The sequence below is a fragment of the Pongo pygmaeus genome, chromosome X, assembly GCF_028885625.2.
Source record: "Pongo pygmaeus isolate AG05252 chromosome X, NHGRI_mPonPyg2-v2.0_pri, whole genome shotgun sequence".
Classification (NCBI taxonomy): Eukaryota; Metazoa; Chordata; class Mammalia; order Primates; family Hominidae; genus Pongo; species Pongo pygmaeus.
In genome coordinates this window covers 50123777-50143141 of record NC_072396.2, presented here as the reverse complement: position 1 = coordinate 50143141, position 19365 = coordinate 50123777, and the positions used below count along the sequence as shown (strand labels likewise).

The 19365-nt window shown below is 52.7% G+C and overlaps 1 protein-coding gene across 1 annotated transcript; it reads left to right on the top strand.

Moving 5' to 3' along the window:
- The first annotated feature begins 166 nt into the window (after positions 1-166).
- Positions 167-19338, top strand: FOXP3 (forkhead box P3). The gene is made up of 13 exons (XM_054470699.2): positions 167-613; positions 3515-5154; positions 11422-11653; positions 12181-12285; positions 12384-12522; positions 12937-13024; positions 13094-13198; positions 14094-14181; positions 14387-14467; positions 15829-15979; positions 16694-16770; positions 18130-18231; positions 18412-19338. The coding sequence occupies exons 2-13, from the start codon at positions 4955-4957 to the stop codon at positions 18559-18561; spliced, it is 1518 nt and encodes a 505-aa protein (XP_054326674.1). The 5' UTR covers positions 167-613; positions 3515-4954; the 3' UTR covers positions 18562-19338.
- The last annotated feature ends 27 nt before the right edge of the window (positions 19339-19365 follow it).

The window sequence follows — 19365 nt, the reverse complement described above, 5'->3', positions numbered from 1 at the left end:
GTACGGCTCAGGGGGGCGTAGGCGGTGAGATGAAGACAAGTATAGCAGAGGGCCAATGGGCAGCCATGCGCGGATGACGTAGTAGCGAATTGAGAGCCGGAGAAGCACGCAGCCAATGGGGATGCCTGGGAGTGGGCGGGGTAGGGGGGGCGGGATGATCGAGGAATCAATGGAGAGGCCGGAATGGGGGTGGTGCGAAATCCAGGATGAAGAAAACAGAAGCAGACAGCTAATGCGGAAGTTTGAGAGAGAGAGGCATGTGGGCGGTGGGAAAAATGGAATGGCTACAGGCGATGAGGACAGCCGGGAACGAACGCAGAGGCCCAAAAAATGGGAGATTCCCGCGGGTTGCGTAGGCGGTGGAACGGAAGCTAGAGAGAGAACAGCCAATGGAGAGCCGCGCGTGGGATGACGACAATGGCTGCAGCGAGCCAATGGGGAGGCTTGTGAGCGTGTATTGCGGCTTTGAGGGGCGGTGCCAAGGTGGAGCTAGCCAATACGAAGGCTAAAAGGAGACCAAGGGGCGGGTGTGTAGGGAGCCGAGCCAATGGAGGCAGAGGCTGAAGGCGGGATCGAGGACGAGAGATGGCGGATAGCCAATGAGGGAGCCAGGGTAAGGCGGAGAGACCTCAAAGGGCAGTACTAGTATGGGATGAACCAATGCCGAGGCTAGAAAGTGCAGCGGGACGGAGGGAGGACTTGGAGGCAGGACTTGGAGGCAAGATGGGGAAAAAAGCAGAGCCGACGCAGGAAGTGTAGGTGGTGTGAAGGGAGGCATGAGTAGCCAATAAGGAGGCTGGAGAGGAGGACGCTGTGTAGGCAGAGTCTGAGCTATTGGGTGGCCGGACAGCAGGGCCATAGAACGCAGGCAGCCATTAGGAAAAATGTGCTTCTCAGGGATGGGGTTACCCTCTCCCTAACCCTCCGTGACTCCCCATTGCCCCAGGAATACCCAGAGCCCCTGAAGGCCTAGACCACACCTTGGTGTGTGAACTAGGAAAGTGAAAATGACTCTCCTGTTGCAGTTAGTTACTTACTGTGTCCTCCCTGCCCAACTCCAACCTTTGCTTGAGCAGTTCCACAAGCCAAGAATGTCCCTGATGATTAGCCGCAAGCACTCTCCAGGACTTGATACTATTGTTGAATGAATGGCCGAATAGGAAATTTAACTTTCTGAAGGATTCACTTTTTTAAATTTCAGCTCAGCAAACACTGACCTGACTGTGTGCTACCAGAAGTTGATTGGGCATGTGGGTAGCTTCTGACTAATGGAATCACAATCAAAGCCCTGTCCTTCTTGCCCAACCTGACACTCCACACCCCACAGGGGCCTCACCTCCCTTCTTTCTGTACCCCCGTCTCTGCTTCTACTGTTCCCTCTCCTAAGAGTGCTGTTCCTTCTGTTGTTTCCATCTAGTAAACTCCTTTCACTCTCCCTTTGCGATCTCACCTTCTGTGGGAACTCAACTGCAGCTTTTGTCCGCTGAACACATCCATTCATACATTCCTTCTCCATCCTGGGAAGATTTACTGAACACCTACTGAGCGCCAGGTTCTGAGCATGCTGTTATCTCATTAGAACCTCACAGCATCCTAGGAGGGAGGTGATCCTTCCAGCAGCCCCTCTCCCCAGGTCTCCATGTCCAGAATGTCCATGAGTTAGAAAGGAATATGTTCAGCTGCAAGTAACAGAAAAATCATAAAATAATGGGGGCTTAAGCAAGACAGAACTTTATTTTTTTCTCACCTAAAAGTCCAAGCTGGCAAATAGTCCAGGGACTCCTTCCTGCCCATCTGGTTTGGGCATTGTCTGTCCCGATCTGGCTCCAAGACTCTCAGTCTTCAACAAATCCTTTTGGCTGTCTATTAAAAATATTTACCAAATCCATCCTCTTCTCACCACCTCCACTGTCAGCACTATCACCAGTCACCTAGACTACTGCAGTAGCCAGCTCCTTGCTGGTCCCCTGCTTCCACATTCAGGCCCTAGACCCCATTGTACACTCAGCAGTCAGGGGCTTCCTGTTAAATCCTAACACAGTTTATGTTTCTCCTCTGCTTGCAACCCTGTCATGCCTTCCTCCTCACTCAGCGTTGAAGCCAAAGTCCTTACCATGGCCTACAAGGTCCTGTGTGGTCTCTAACCTCCAAGTCCCCTTTCTGACCTCACCTCCAACTTCTCTTCTTGCTCTCTCCACACTAACCACACCAGCCCCCTTGTAGACTTTGAACAAATCAGGTACACTCCCACCTCAGGACCTTTGCCCTGGCTGTTCCCTTTGGAGTTCCTCAGATATCTAGCTGGCTCCCTCCCTCATCTCCTTCAAGTCTTTGTCAGGGGCCCCTGTCTCTGGGGACTTTTCCTGACCCGTTTAATCTTGCCCACTCACCCGCAACTCCCAGCGCTCCCAGTCTCCTTCCCGAGAAGCCCTCCATGAGAGAAGATATAGTCCAGTATAGAGGGGAGGTAGCGACCTCTACCCCTGTCTGCCCTCCTGACCCCAGCCCCCATTCTGCAAGGATCTTGGCTTTCAGCAGCTGTAGCATTTCCCTCTCACACCCTGGGCCCTGCCCAAGGGGCCAGCTGACATTCTCGGCCACCACCCTCACTCCGTTTGCCTCCTATCTCTCTGGCCACTCTCTTTCATGGAGTGAGTGACAGTAAGGGACAGATGGTCTGGGGAAGGTATAAGGAGAATGCAGCCCACACCTCTGATCCTGAGAGAGAAAACTAGCCCCCTTTTCCAGGAGAGGGACAGGTACTGGGGCAGGGAACAATGCCTCCGCTGATAGAACTGGCCTGGTTTATAATTACACAGGTGGTGTAGGGAACATTCTGACCCAAGTCTGCAGGGAGCAAGGGGTCATTAACCATGGGAACATCAGTGCAAGGGATCATTAACCTTAGGACCATCACTGCAAGGGGTCATTAACCTTGGGACCATCACTAGAATCAGCTCCCCAGGACTCCTTCCTGACATGCATGCTCCTCACCCCCTCCCTTGCTGCCTCCCACATGCCGTGACATCTGTTAAACACCTGCTGTTCACAGGGTCCCTGCAGGCCTCCAAGCAGGGGACCTTATCCCACCTTGGTGCCTCCCCTGGCTGTCCAACACACCCAAGCCATTTTTTGGGTCTCAGATGTGTCCCACCAACTCAGAAGCCTCAACCAGCGAAAGTTTTGTTTTGAACTAATGGTAGGGAGGGCTGGGAGGTGTTTTTTTGTGTGTTTTTTTTTTTTTTTTAATTGTTGTTGGCTGATTTTTTTAAGGTCTTTTTTTTCTGTTCTTTTTTTTTTTTTTTTTTTTTTTCTTGTCTTCACAAAGCCAGGCCATCAGGCCCACTCTGGGCTTTTCCAGAAGGGTGAGTCTGAGTTGAGGAAAGAGGCCCTCCTTTTTACGAGGGCTTAGAAGGTTGGGGGAGGAAAGGGGGCAAAGGGGTGAAGGGGTGGGTCTTGGCCACCAGATTTGTACCATGTAAATAAAAAGCCCTTTCCAATTTCTCTTCCCCAGGACTGAAGCCAGTCTTGTACAGGGCTGGAGTGGACGTTGGACGACTAGAACCCTGGGCTTTGCAGGGTGCTGGGAGCTGGAAGTCTTCACCATGGCCTGTCAGGAGAAGCCCCTGGGGGCTGGTCTACCATGCTGACCAGTGGTTGGATAGAGTGCCTGCTGAGGTCAAGAAATGCAGCCGCCAATTCCTGGACAACGTAAAAACCTCACAAGCTTCAAGTCTCCAAGGACTCTCCAAATCCCAGGATCTCCCTGCCATCACATCCTAGAATTTAAAACCTGAGACCATCAAGTTCAGGAAAGCTTGGGGATTTCAAAGCCCAGCACCAAAGAAAGCGGGACCCACACTCGCCAGCTCTGTGATCTTGGGCAAGTTGCTTGACTACTTGTGCCTCTGTTTCCCTCATCTGTATAACAGCAATACAATAATGATGAGATGGAGCTCAAGGGGCCATGGTGAGGTTTGAACATGATCACTTGTGAGACATGTTCAGCACTGTATCTGACCCATGGAAAATTCAAGATAAACATCAGCTACTGAGATGATGGCGGATATTTGGAATCCTAAATCCTTGGAAACTGGGGCTTTTCGAAGTAAAAGATCCCAAAGGCTGAGGACCTCAGAAGCATCAGGCCATGATGTTCCTGAAACAAGAGGGTCAGGGTCCCAGTGGGCTTCTGGGCTTCTTCGTGAGGATGGATGCACTAATATTGGGGACCTGCTAGGGACCTTCCCAGTGGGACAATGGCTGGGTCAGGGCACTCAAGCCCTAAAACGTGATGAGGCGAGACTTTTCTCTCTTTCCTCATCCAGTAACTGTCAGTAGATTCTGGGAGCCAGGGATTCTCCGACTCTTCGATTCCATGAATTTTAGGGGATGACGGTGGGCTCTCCGCTTTCTCCTCCATGAAGTAACTTACATGCCCCTCACCCTCTGTGGGAGGGGTGTTGCAGAGGGTGCAGAACTCCCCTCGCTGGGTAGTTCAAGCAATGGGGACCATATCAATTCCATCTATAGGGAAACTGAGGCCTGGAGTAGGGCGAGGCCTCTGGGAACCCAGCCCTATTCTGTCTCTTTCCCTGGCATTTCCCATCCACACATAGAGCTTCAGATTCTCTCTTTCTTTCCCCAGAGACCCTCAAATATCCTCTCACTCACAGAATGGTGTCTCTGCCTGCCTCGGGTTGGCCCTGTGATTTATTTTAGTTCTTTTCCCTTGTTTTTTTTTTTTTCAAACTCTACACACTTTTGTTTTAAAAACTGTGGTTTCTCATGAGCCCTATTATCTCATTGATACCTCTCACCTCTGTGGTGAGGGGAAGAAATCATATTTTCAGATGACTCGTAAAGGGCAAAGAAAAAAACCCAAAATTTCAAAATTTCCGTTTAAGTCTCATAATCAAGAAAAGGAGAAAGAGAGAGAGAGAGAGAGAAAACTATGAGAACCCCCCCCCACCCCGTGATTATCAGCGCACACACTCATCGAAAAAAAATTTGGATTATTAGAAGAGAGAGGTCTGCGGCTTCCACACCGTACAGCGTGGTTTTTCTTCTCGGTATAAAAGCAAAGTTGTTTTTGATACGTGACAGTTTCCCACAAGCCAGGCTGATCCTTTTCTGTCAGTCCACTTCACCAAGGTGAGTGTCCCCGCTCTCCCCTACCAGATGTGGGCCCCATTGGAGGAGATGGCAGGGAGGTAGGCACGGGGGGGTGGTGTCAGGGGCCCTCTGGTACAGTGGGATGTACCCAGCTACCGTGATTCCAGCCAGGTAAGGTCTTTAAAAAAATAATAATAGAATAAATGGCAGAAGACTTAAAGGTGAAGTACTTAATCAATGCATGGGCAGGGGCAAAGATAAATGAATTCATCAATTGATACGTAGATGGATAGGATTTTTAAAATATGTCAGCTGCCAGTCTTTATGGATTTCAGAGCTTTGAACAACTTGAAATGCTGTCCAGGTGCAACTGAAAATTTCAACTGCATCTCTCTCATCTCTTTGTCTCTTAGCTGTTGATGCCTCTCATCCTTCTCTGTCTCTCTGCTCACCCTGTCTTGCTCTTTTACATGTTTCTCTGTCTCTCTTTCTCCCGCCATCTGTCTGTCGCTACACTCAGACTCTCTTTCCCCGCATCTCTCCTGGCCTCTGACCATCTCCCCTATCTCTGTCTCCTCCATCTTGACCACACTCCATCAATCTCCTTTCCTCCATCTCTCCCACTCTCTTTTCTTGCCTTCCCCCACCTGCCTTCCCAGCCAGCATCCAGCCTAGAGCTTTGTACACAGCTGGCGTTTAATAATAGTAATGTTGCCGAGGACCTTTACATTTTATGAGAGTGAGCATCAGTTCTGTTCACCCTGGTAGCAGGAGGATTGCAAGGTGCCGGGGCAAGCTGAGCACTTAACTGAACTTTGCTTGTATCGCTTTAGAGGAGACCCTTGGGGCGGGGGGGCAGGGAGCACTTCACGCCATTGTCAACCGTAGTTTAGCCGTGTGGACCTACCCCAGGACTGCATGTGTGTGACCAGAGTCCATATTCAGGAAGCAAACAGGTTGTTCAGGGCTGGGGTGAGCTCGATTCTGCAGGCTTAGCACAGTGTTTGGCACACAGTAAGTGCTCACGAAGTGTTAGCTATTAGTATTTCTGTAACCAAATTAGAATCATGCTATATATTGGTTTTGTTCCTGCTTTATTCAATTAATAGTAGTGTTTTTGAAGCTTACTAAAAATTGTTTGAACACATGATCTTTCATGATGGACAAGACTGTCCTCACATCAGCATGAACTTTGATTGATTTGACCAAGTGCCGATTGTTGGACATTCCGGTTGTTTCTCGTTTTTTTCTATAAACATCCCTGACTGCTTCCTTGGATTCCTGAAAAGGGAGTTGCTGGGGCAAAGGGGACGTGCATTTTTAAAGTTTATGACCCTCTCTGCAAATTCTCCTTCCAAAAGTTGTCCTATTTTATGCTCCTTCTACTTAAGCTAACCCTAGGTGAGTATTATTATTTTTTAATTATTTCCCAACATGACAGGTAAGAAAAACACATTATCACATTGTTGAAATTTGCATCTTGTGATTACTTTTACTGTTTATTGGCCATTCGTGCTTTTTTTTTTTTTTTTTTTTTTTTGGTTGTCTGGTCATGTCCTTGCTCCTAATAGGGTGTTCATCTTATTTTTCTCTTATTGATTTGCCACAGCTCTTTATTTGGAATGGTTATTAACCTTTCATCAGCCACACATATATAGCAAATATTTTCCCCAATTCATCATTTGTTTTTTTCTATTTGTTTATGGTGTTTTTTGTGATGCTTATGATGGTTTTATATAGTCAAATAGGTTAGTCTTTTTTTCTGTGGCTTCTGTCTCTGGTTTTGTGCTTAGAAAGCCCTTTCCTACTTGAAAATGAGATAAATGTTCACCTATGTTGGCTTCTAGCCTCTTTTATGGCTTCATTTTTTCCATTTACTATAGAGGTTAAGAGTGTGGGTACTGGAGCCAGACTGTCTGGGACAAACCCAGCGTCACCCCAAGCCCTATGTGTGATTTTTAGCCAGGCACTTAACCTCTCCATACCTCCATTTCCTCATATGTACTGCAATGATTATAATAGTACCTTCCTCAGGAGTCTTTGTTCAGATTAAAATTTTTAACCACAGTAAATACTTAGCACAAGGCCTGACACACAATAAACCCAAGATCAGCATTAGGTATTAAAACTTATATCTTGAATGGATCTGGGTATTTTAGGGTATATGATGATGGTGACATTTCAAACTGGGCAGGGAGGGGTTGTTGGGATAATGGACTGACTATTCACTCAATAACTTTATCTTCTCCCTAATTATCTCAGACACATTTGTTAAACAATCCATCCTCCATGGTCCTCCAGTTTGAAATGCCACATTCATCACAAATTCAGTTCTGTCCATATGTGGGTCCATGTCCAAGCTTTCTATTCTGTTCTCTTCCCCAGTATCTGTTCTTATACCAGGGCCACACTGTTTTGCTGATTGTTGCCTTGCAATACAATTCAATACCCAGCCATGGGCGTCCCTGGCACCTTGCCCTTCTTTATTCTTTATTATTTCAGGCAGCATCAGTTGAACCAGCCAGAGACCAGCAAATGTTCTTATTTGAGGCAATCCTCTTGCACACATGCACTCTGCCTCTCCAAGCATGTCTCCATTTCTCTCAATGTCTCTCACTATCTCTTGTTCTCTCTTGCTCGCTCTTTGTGTGTGTCTCTTTGTCTCTATGTATCCCTATCTCTCGGCCAGTCCCCTGGATAGAGGGGCACTTGTCAACTTGAAGCCCTGCAGACACCTAATGACTTAACCAGACACAGCGTAGAAGGGCCCTGGCCCTTGTCTACTCCACGCCTCTCCGTGCTCAGTGTAGAAGGGCAAATTGAAGACCAGAGATCTCAGGGCCTCACCAAAATGCAGCGGCAGAGTTGAAATCCAAGCCTAGATCTCAGGACTCTAGGTGGGACCCTGGCTCTGGCTCTCTCCCCAACTGCAGGCCTCAGTTTACCCCTCAGCACCCAGAAGGGGGAAGGGGAACCTGGGCTACCATTGCCCCTTCTGCCTTCTCACACGTTGGACCCCAACTCCTCACAGGTTGGACGATCCACGATCACAGTGTGGAGCCCAGCCTCACAAGAGCTGGGCTAGGTGAGGCCCCGGATTCCATAGGTCAGGAGGCCTAGTTGGCCAGAGCGTGGTGATGATGGAGGCATGTCAGTCAGTCAGACCGTGTGTCCCCAGAGCTGGTGCTGGTCCCCGAAAACCTTGATTGTGGGGCCCCTCTAGAGAGTCTGGTGATGGGCTCTGTATTGGCAAAGGCTGAGGCTTTTCCAGCTCCCCCCATGAGGCCCAGATCAAAGGCACACCAGCCTCAACCTCCTCCTCCCCCTGTTGCCATCTCTGGCGGAGTGGCCATGTATTTGGGAATGTTGTTCCAGAGTAGACAGGGAGACTGAGGCCCTGGGGAGGCTGGCTGTGGTTCCAGGCCTGGTAGGCAAGAGGCCCTATGAAGCAGCAAGCTGCCTGACTTTCAGGTGGTTCCAGGGAGTTTGGACACCAGGGACACTGGCCTACACATACTGAGACATTGGGACCGTAGACCCCACAGTCTGTGGTTTTGAGATTCTAGGATCCTTTAAATCTAAGAAATGCTGCTCTATGATTCTGAGGTCCTAGTGTTATACTATTTGAAGACCCCAGGGGTCCCAGTATCTGTGGAGCCTGCCTGGCACTCTCAGAGCTTCAAACCTGGGTCCTCTCCACAACCCAAGAAGGGCCAGGTCTTCAGAGCTAGGGGCTTGTCACAATGGCCAGATGGACATCACCTACCACATCCACCAGCACCCACGTCACCCCACCTGGGCCAAGCCTGCTGCAGGACAGGGCAGCCAGTTCTCGGAACGAAACCTGTGGGGTGGGGTATCTGCCCTCTTCTCTTCCTCCGTGGTGTCGATGAAGCCCGGCGCATCCGGCCGCCATGACGTCAATGGCGGAAAAATCTGGGCAAGTCGGGGGCTGTGACAACAGGGCCCAGATGCAGACCCCGATATGAAAACATAATCTGTGTCCCAGAAACATCCCCCATTCAGCTTCTGAGAAACCCAGTCAGAAAGGGACGTCCCAACAGACAGTGCAGGAAGCCGGCTGCCCAGCCCGGCCCTCTAGGTCCCCTACCCCCAGACAGATCATCTCCACGTCCCTGTCTGAGAATGTATCTATGCTTCGCTGAGTCAGGCCATCCCACATGTGTTTGGGGAGAATTCTTAGCTCTGGCCAAGTGTCCAGGCAGCTTCAGAAGTGATCGCAGGCCAGCCACGTGGGCCAGGCCAGAATGGTGGAAAACATCCATTTGCACCGAAATCGGTATTAGTTTGTTCTGGCTGCTATAACAAAGTACCACAACTGAGTGGCTTCAGCAACAGAAATTGATCATCTCACAGTTCTGGAGTCCAGAGTCCAAGATCAAGGTGTTGCCAGGGTTGGTTCCTTCTGGAGGCCATAAGGGAGAAGCTGTTCCAGGCCTCTCCCCCAGCTTCTGGTGGTTGCTGGCGATCTTTGTTATTCCTTGGCTTGAAGGAGCATCACCCCATCTCTGGCTTCATTCATTCACTCACCTTCTCATCTCACCAGTGCTCTCCCAGGCCCTTGTTTGGAGCCTCCACAGACCCACAGTCCTGTTTCTCACGCAGTAATGTTCTAAGCCCCCAGGAGACTAAGAACTTAATACCTGGATTCTCACACTCATCTCCCTCAGCACCACAGCTCTGACAGCTCCCAGGAGGTGACAGCAAAGAAAGGAAGGAGCAACTGCTCCCCCAGAACCCTTTTATACTCCCCCGGGCTGCTCTCAGCAGCTGTGTGCCCAACTCAGTGCTGTGAGGTGGAACAGGGAGATGGAGACACACACACACACACACACACACACACACACACACACACACACACACACACACACACACACACACACACACACACACACACACACACACACACACACACACACACACACACACACACACACACACACACACACACACCCCCAGAGAGTTTATAAAATGTGCACACGGAAACACTTCCTAAAGAAAGAAGTGGAGTTCTCAAGTCGCTATGGGACTACGGAACTCGGCATCTGAGCATCCCCTTCTGTATAGTGGGGTTGGCTGGGCAGTCCCTTCCAGCTCTGGCTTCCTCTCAGACCAGGATTACAGGATCCTGAAAAGCCAATGCTTCCCTCAGGGAGTGGAAGGTTCTGGGGCTCAGCAGAGGGGCCTGGAGCCATTGTGGAGGGCTTTCAAGGTGAGGACAATAGAAGAGCAGGCCTTGCGTGGCTTGGACAGGGGAAGAGGAGAAGGAGTGGGCATTTGAGGCAGGGGGTGTAGCATGAGCCAGGCTTGAGGGCCAGAAATTGGGGTGAACTCTGATGGGGGCTGGGTAGAGAAGCTTCTACAGACCCCAGCTCAAGAGACCCCATCTCTCCTCCTCTCTGTCACTTGCCATGCTGGATCCGTGCGTGATCATACTCCTGCACTCGCCTCCTTGCCCTGAGGTCCAGACCCCCGTATTCATCTGCCCCCTCAGCTCCTCCACTCACACGTTTAATGCCAGACTCTTCATGTCTATCCACACCTGCACTTTTGCACCCAATCCAACTCCCCGCCATGTCCCCCATCTCAGGTAATGTCAGCTCGGTCCTTCCAGCTGCTCAAGCTAAAACCCATGTCACTTTGACCCTCCCTCTTATCCACTACATCCAAGCTGCTAGCACTGCTCCTGATCCAGCTTCAGATTAAGTCTCAGAATCTACCCACTTCTCACCTTCTCCACTGCCACCAGCCCATTCTGTGCCAGCATCATCACTTGCCAGGACTGTTACAATAGCCTCCTCACTAGCCCCACTCACAGCAGCCAGATGAATCTTTTGAGTCCGTGCCTAGTCACTGGGGCAAAATAGGACTCCCAGGAGAAAGTCCGAGACCAGCTCCGGCAAGATGAGCAAACACAGCCTGTGCAGGGTGCAGGGAGGGCCGGAGGCCTGAGGCTTGAAACAGCTCTCAAGTGGAGGGGGAAACAACCATTGCCCTTATAGAGGACACATCCACACCAGGGCTGTGCTAGCGTGGGCAGGCAAGCCAGGTGCTGGACCTCTGCACGTGGGGCATGTGTGGGTATGCACATGTACCTGTGTTCTTGGTGTGTGTGTGTGTGTGTGTGTGTGTGTCCCCAGAGCTGGGGTGCAACTGTGGGGCCCCTCAGGACATGTCCCAGCCAATGCCTGCTCTGACCAGAGGGGTGTCCACGTGGTTCAGGTGGTCGAGTATCTCATACCGCCCTAGCACACGTGTGACTCCTTTCCCCTATTGTCTACACAGCCTGCCCTTGGACAAGGACCTGATGCCCAACCCCAGGCCTGGCAAGCCCTCGGCCCCTTCCTTGGCCCTTGGCCCATCCCCAGGAGCCTCGCCCAGCTGGAGGGCTGCGCCCAAAGCCTCAGACCTGCTGGGGGCCCGGGGCCCAGGGGGAGCCTTCCAGGGCCGAGATCTTCGAGGCGGGGCCCATGCCTCCTCTTCCTCCTTGAACCCCATGCCACCATCGCAGCTGCAGGTGAGGCCCTGGGCCCAGGATGGGGCAGGCAGGGTGGGGTACCTGGACCTACAGGTGCCGACCTTTACTGTGGCACCGGGCGGGAGGGGGGCTGGCTGGGGCACAGGAAGTGGTTTCTGGGTCCCAGGCAAGTCTGTGACTTATGCAGATGTTGCAGGGCCAAGAAAATCCCCACCTGCCAGGCCTCAGAGATTGGAGGCTCTCCCCAGCCTCCCAATCCCTGTCTCAGGAGAGGAGGAGGCCGTATTGTAGTCCCATGAGCATAGCTATGTGTCCCCATCCCCATGTGACAAGAGGAGAGGACTGGGGCCAAGTAGGTGAGGTGACAGGGCTGAGGCCAGCTCTGCAACTTATTAGCTGTTTGATCTTTAAAAAGTTACTCGATCTCCATGAGCCTCAGTTTCCACACGTGTAAAAGGGGGATGATCGTAGCATCTACCATGTGGGCTTGCAGTGCAGAGTATATGAATTAGACACAGAACAGTGAGGATCAGGATGGCCTCTCACCCACCTGCCTTTCTGCCCAGCTGCCCACACTGCCCCTAGTCATGGTGGCACCCTCCGGGGCACGGCTGGGCCCCTTGCCCCACTTACAGGCACTCCTCCAGGACAGGCCACATTTCATGCACCAGGTATGGACGGTGAATGGGCAGGGAGGAGGGAGCAGGTGGGAGAACTGTGGGGAGGGGCCCCGAGCCAGGCTGAACCACAGCCCACATGTGCCCCCCAGCTCTCAACGGTGGATGCCCACGCCCGGACCCCTGTGCTGCAGGTGCACCCCCTGGAGAGCCCAGCCATGATCAGCCTCCCACCACCCACCACCACCACTGGGGTCTTCTCCCTCAAGGCCCGGCCTGGCCTCCCACCTGGTAACACCTCAGCCCATACCCCATGGCTTCACAGAACCCCCAAGTCCCCAGATCCTTGGCTGTGAGCAGTGTAGGCTATTCTGAATTGCAGTCCTCTGGGGGTCAAAGGTGTCAGGTCTCAGAGGCTTGGAAACTCCAACCTCCAAAAAACGTCAGGTGCAGAACCTTAAAGATGCAGAATGTCAAAATCACGAAACCACAGAGCTTTACAAAGCTAGTCAAAATGTCAGCACCTGCGAATGGCCGTCTTTAAGCTTCTCTGCCAGAAGCCTGGGACTTTGGGGACAGCAGAGCCCCCTGGGAGTCAGGGTTTTCAAGGTTTAGGAGGGTGGGAAGCTCAAAATGAGAGGCCTTGTGGGCCAAGCTCCAGAGCCCAGCCCACAGCCTCCAGAGGTGCCCTGTCCCCACCCACAGGGATCAACGTGGCCAGCCTGGAATGGGTGTCCAGGGAGCCGGCACTGCTCTGCACCTTCCCAAATCCCGGTGCACTCAGGAAGGACAGGTCAGTGGACAGGGCTGGGAAGGATCTTCGCCCTCCTATCCCCTCCCCTGACACCCTCTGTCCCCCCAGCACCCTTTCGGCTGTGCCCCAGAGCTCCTACCCACTGCTGGCAAATGGTGTCTGCAAGTGGCCCGGATGTGAGAAGGTCTTTGAAGAGCCAGAGGACTTCCTCAAGTGAGTGGCCCAGGCCTGTGCCAGTCCACTGGCCCTGGCTTGTGGGGAGAGGTCTGGGGTGCAGATCTCAGCTCAGGCTTCATCCCAATAAGTAGTAAGATGCAAGAGCTAAACTCTGAGACTGTGGGTTCAAATCCCAGCTCCATCCCTGACTGGCTGTGTGACCTTGGACAAATTACTTAGCTTCTCTGGACCTCAGTTTCCTCGTATGTATAATAAGAAACGTTTGTGCTGTTATTTACCCCCATTTTACAGACAAGGAGACTGAGGCCAAAGAGGTTAAGTGTCTTGATCAAAATCTCCCAGTTCCTGAGTGACAGAGCTGGGATTTGAACCCATGCAGCCAGGCTCTAGAATCTGCACTCCTAACTGCTTTGCCCTGCTACTCCCCATGCCAACATGCCAGCCTTATTCCACTGTCCCCAAAGTTCTAGCTCCTCTAGATGGCTTCTGCTGCCTCCCCTCAGTCCCCCTATATGTCTCTCTCTCTCTCTCTCACACACACACACACAAATACCACACTACACACAACCCTTAGCAGCAACCCCACGTCCTGTCCTCCTTGCAGCCAGGCCTTTGCACAGGCCATCCCCTCCACCCAGAATGCCTTGCCCACTCTCACCTCCCTGGCCCATTCTCAACTCACCACACTTCCAACATTATCTCCAGCACTCTGGCCAGGCTGAAGTGGTGAGCTCAGGCCTGACATGCAGTAGGTGCTGAGTGGCATGTGTTAAAGGAATGAGGGGTGTGAGAGGGAGACTGAGGAAGAGAGGGGAGGGGAGCTGGGGCTCAGAGAAGAGAACTCCCAGAGGGTCTGGGCCCTCCCCATTCAGAGCATTGAGCCAGACCAGGCCTGTCGTGGTCACCTGCATGGAATCTTCTCCCTACTTAGGCACTGCCAGGCGGACCATCTTCTGGATGAGAAGGGCAGGGCACAATGTCTCCTCCAGAGAGAGATGGTACAGTCTCTGGAGCAGCAGGTAATGCCAGGGCGGTGGAGGGTAGGGGATAGGGATAGTGCGCAAAACCTTCTGTCCACCATGTGCCAGAAACCAAGTTCACCTGGGATGAGGGCTGGTATAAAGGAAGGAAGAGGAACGGGCACTCCCAGGGAAGACCATAGCCTGGGCAAAGATGTGGCAGAGAAGGGCCAGGCTGAGGCCTCATGTTTGTGCCATTTCACAGCTGGTGCTGGAGAAGGAGAAGCTGAGTGCCATGCAGGCCCACCTGGCTGGGAAAATGGCACTGACCAAGGCTTCATCTGTGGTGAGCGACCCTAGGACTGGTGGTGGCAGACTCAGACTGCTGGGGGGCAGGGAGGAGGTCTGCAGGGTGCAGGGAACCTAACCTCACATGCAGGTCCTGAGAGCTAGGGGCCCCTGTCCCCAGCTCCAAACATGCCCAGACCTGGAAATCTGTCCCCCTCTACTTACAAACCCTCTGACCCCGGCTGGGTGTGGTGGCTCATGCCTGTAATCCCAGCACTTTGGGAGGCTGAGGCGGGTGGATCACGAGGTCAGGAGTTCAAGACCAGCCTGGCCAAGATGGTGAAACCCTGTCTCTACTAAAAGTACAAAAAATTAGCCAGGCGTGGTGGCGGGCGTCTGTAGTCCCAACTACTCGGGAGGCTGAGGCAGAGAATTGCTTGAACCTGGGAGGCGGAGGTTGCAGTGAGCCGAGATCATACCACCGCACTCCAGCCTGGGTGACAGAGCAAGACTCCGTCTCAAGGAAAAAAAAAAAAAAAAAAAACCCCTCTGACCCTAAGATCCCCAAACACTGTGATCCTGAGTTGTTAAAGCAAATGCAAATAGCCAGACTTGCCAGATGCAAGCTGTGTGCCAGCAGGACCTATGTAACCTGCAGGGCCCCTTGTTCAGATTTCAAGATGGCGACCACAGCATTAAACAAAGCACAGGGTGCCACATAACCACATAGGTCACACGCCCATGAAGCCAGCCCTGGAGGCCAGGCACTGTTTCTGAGCGCTTTGCTGGTGGTAATTTATTTCTTATGATGCGAATGTACAGATGAGGAATATTGAGGCCAGGGGGGTTTAGGTGACTTTCCCAAGGTTACGGTTGGGTGGTAAAGAGCCCTAGTCAACCCCAGTTCATGGTCCCAGCATCAGTGGCCACATACGACATCCACACCTGCGCTCTAATAAATACAGCTCATGCTGTTTTGTGGGATTCCACCTCAGACTGGAATTTAGAAGAGGGCGTCCTTGCTTTGAAAAACACTGATTTAAAAATAAAGTGGGGCCAGGCGCAGTGGCTCATGCCTGTAATCCCAGCACTTTGGGAGGCCGAGGCGGGTGGATCACATGAGGTCAGGAGTTTGAGACCAGCCTGGCTAACATGGTGAAACCCCATCTCTACCAAAAATACAAAAATTAGCTGGGCGTAGTGACGGGCACCTGTAGTCCCAGCTACTCGGGAGGCTGAGGCAGAAGACTTGCTTGAATCTGGGAGGTGGGGGTTGCAGTGAGCCGAGATTGCACCATTGCACTCCAGCCTGGGCGACAGAGCAAGACTCAGTCTCAAAAAAAAATTAAAAACATAAAATAAAAAGTAAAAAGTGGGAAGTTTAAGCCTCTGGGTCACCAGCCTCTCCCCCTCCCCCAGGCATCATCCAACAAGGGCTCCTGCTGCATCGTAGCTGCTGGCAGCCAAGGCAGTGTCATCCCAGCCTGGTCTGGCCCCCGGGAGGCCCCTGACAGTCTGTTTGCTGTGCGGAGGCACCTGTGGGGTAGCCATGGAAACAGCACATTCCCAGGTAAGAATGGTCCTTGCACTACACGGTGCCCCCAAGCTCCTAATCCTGACAGGCTCTGGGTGGAGGGTGCAAAGGAGCTCCATGCTGCCCCTTCCCACCACCACCACTACCGCAGCTGCCGCCACTCAGCCTTTGGGAAAATGCATCCACTCACAAAAGCTTCCTTTCAGGATGTCCATGGCCTGAAAGCCCCCCATATGGTCTTGAGTGTCAGGCCCCTAGCCCTGACTCCCTTGGGGATTGGGGCCATGCCTCACCCACTCTGGACTCCAGCTACTATATTCAGCCATCAGAAGGGAGGGACCCTGCTAAGTAATTCCAGGAGCACCTCCTTTCCTCCCCTGACCAAGGAAAATCGGGGTGGATTTGCCCGAGCTCACCTATCCACTGCTCTCCACCAGGCCTGGCCTGTGGGCTTAGCAGGGATCAGAGACCTTGACTGTCATCCTGGCTCTGCCATTTAACCTCTTGCATCCTTTGGTGTGCAAGTTACTCCGCTTCTTTTCAACCTCAGGGAGAACTATTTTGGCAGAAGTGGTGCAAAGAATAAATGATACAACTTATGTCAGGTGCTCAGCAAACGGTACCTGTGCCTGTGGTCATGGGTGTTGATGGTGAGATCTCAGGCCTGTAGACTCACCTTGTAGGGGGAGGGGACAGGGAGCTAGCTAGGAGGTCCTGCATGGGGCTTGATTCATCCCCACCCTCTGACAGAGTTCCTCCACAACATGGACTACTTCAAGTTCCACAACATGCGACCCCCTTTCACCTACGCCACGCTCATCCGCTGGGTAAGCAGGGCAGCTCGGCCCCAAGGAGGAGGAAGACAAAGATGGGGTGGGGGACCTGCCTCCTAAACTCCTGTCTCCCTCTGAGTGCCCTCAGAGTGGGTTCCTCCATTCCCAAGCCCCAGCCCCAGGGAGCCCCAAGCTGTGCCTCAAATGTGACCCCTCATGCTGGCTTCACCCCAAACCTGTCCACGAATCCAAACCTAAACCACCATCCAGGCCAGAGCATACCAAATTCTGACCCTAAACCTACCCCTTTCCAGATGTCCACCTCAGCCCCATACCTAACTCTCTCCTGGACCCATAAAATAGCCTAAAGCTAACCCCATCTCTGCACCTTGCCCTAAACGTACCCCAGCTCTTACTCTAACTCCTTCCCCAGCCTTTATGCCAACCCAACCCCATCTCCTTCCCTGGCCCCAACGTACCCCAGTATGTCAATACACCCCCAACTGGGCACCATTCCCAACCTTTCCTTGTAACACCCATCTGACCCTTAACTTCATCACCCCATCCCAACTCCTTCATCTCAGCCTCCCCAATGCCTTCTCAGAACCTTCATCCTAGCGCCACACCTAACCCCAAACCTGAACCTCACCCCTACATGATACCAGATATTCCCCGACTGTCTCTGAACTGAAACCCTGCCCTAGCCCCATCCTGACTGATAGCCTCACTGCAATCATCGCTGACTCTGTAATCCTATTCCTGAATCCAAACTGATCAAATTCCCTGACCCTCAGCCTCACTCCACACCGAACCCCACAACTAACCTCATCCTTGCCCTGAGCCTAACCACCTAACCATGTCCCTGACATGTAAGATACTCAATAATTCAAACCATCTCTGGCTCCTGACCTAAAGCCAAGTCATCCCATCCCTCACCCCTAAGACCCCCCCACCTGAGTCCACCCCAGCCTGACTCTTAACCCACCCCTTCCCTGACCCTTAAGTTGGCCTAGCCCTTTACCCCTTCCAAATCCTTGACCCCACTTCTGACCCTTCACCTTCCCAGACCCTGAAATGTCACCTCCACAGAGAACCCCAACTCCAACTCCATCCCAGACCTTTCACCTCACTTCAGCCCTAGCCCTGAACAAGACCCCACTCCCAACCTCAGTCCTGATCCCTTACCTAATCCCAGAACAATCATACCCACACCCATCTAACCCTGCCTGACCCGACACTTCACCCCTTTTCTAACCCCATCTTTGACCCCATGCTTCACCCCACATCTAGTCCTGTCCCTGATTACCTGCCCCTACAATTCCGCCCCCATGTCAGATGGCTCAGGGTAGGTCATAGCCCCTCTAAACCCCAACTTTGGGGAACGTGCCCCTTACCCCACTCCCCAACTTCCAGGCCATCCTGGAGGCTCCAGAGAAGCAGCGGACACTCAATGAGATCTACCACTGGTTCACACGCATGTTTGCCTTCTTCAGAAACCATCCTGCCACCTGGAAGGTGAGCTCCTCTGAGGTGGCGGTGGCTGGGATGGCCTCAAGTGCCATCACAGCTCAAAGTGGGCAGGCCTGGGGCTGGGCTCATAGGCACATTAGGGAGGAACGGGATGTGGGTTGTTGGTGGTGGCTGCTGGCCTCAGAGGTTGACGCCCACCTGCTCCCTGTCCCCGGCCTTCTACAGAACGCCATCCGCCACAACCTGAGTCTGCACAAGTGCTTTGTGCGGGTGGAGAGTGAGAAGGGGGCTGTGTGGACCGTGGATGAGCTGGAGTTCCGCAAGAAACGGAGCCAGAGGCCCAGCAGGTGTTCCAACCCTACACCTGGCCCCTGACCTCAAGATCAAGGAAAGGAGGATGGACGAACAGGGGCCAAACTGGTGGGAGGCAGAGGTGGTGAGGGCAGGGATGACAGGCCCTGGATGTGCCCACAGGGACCAAGAAGTGAGGTTTCCACTGTCTTGCCTGCCAGGGCCCCTGTTCCCCAGCTGGCAGCCACCCCCTCCCCCATCATATCCTTTGCCCCAAGGCTGCTCAGAGGGGCCCCAGTCCTGGCCCCAGCCCCCACCTCCGCCCCAAACACACCCCCCAGTCGAGCCCTGCAGCCAAACAGAGCCTTCACAACCAGCCACACACAGTCTGCCTCAGCTGCTCGCACAGATGATTTCAGGGCTGGAAAAGTCACAGACACACAAAATGTCACAATCCTGTCCCTCACTCAACACAAACCCCAAAACACAGAGAGCCTGCCTCAGTACACTCAAACAATCTCAAGCTGCATCATCACACAATCACACACAAGCACAGCCCTGACAACTCACATACCCCAAGGCATGCACCCACAGCCGGCCTCAGGGCCCACAGGGGCACTGTCACACAGGGGCATGCCCAGAGGCCTACACAGAAGCAGCGTCAGTACCCTCAGGATCTGAGGTCCCAACACATGCTCGCTCACACACACGGCCTGTTAGAATTCACCCGTGTATCTCACGCATATGCACATGCACAGCCCCCCAGTGGGTCTCTTGAGTCCCGTGCAGACACACACAGCCACACACACTGACTTGCCAAAAATACCCCGTGTCTCCCCTGCCACTCACCTCACTCCCATTTCCTGAGCCCTGATACATGCCTCAGCT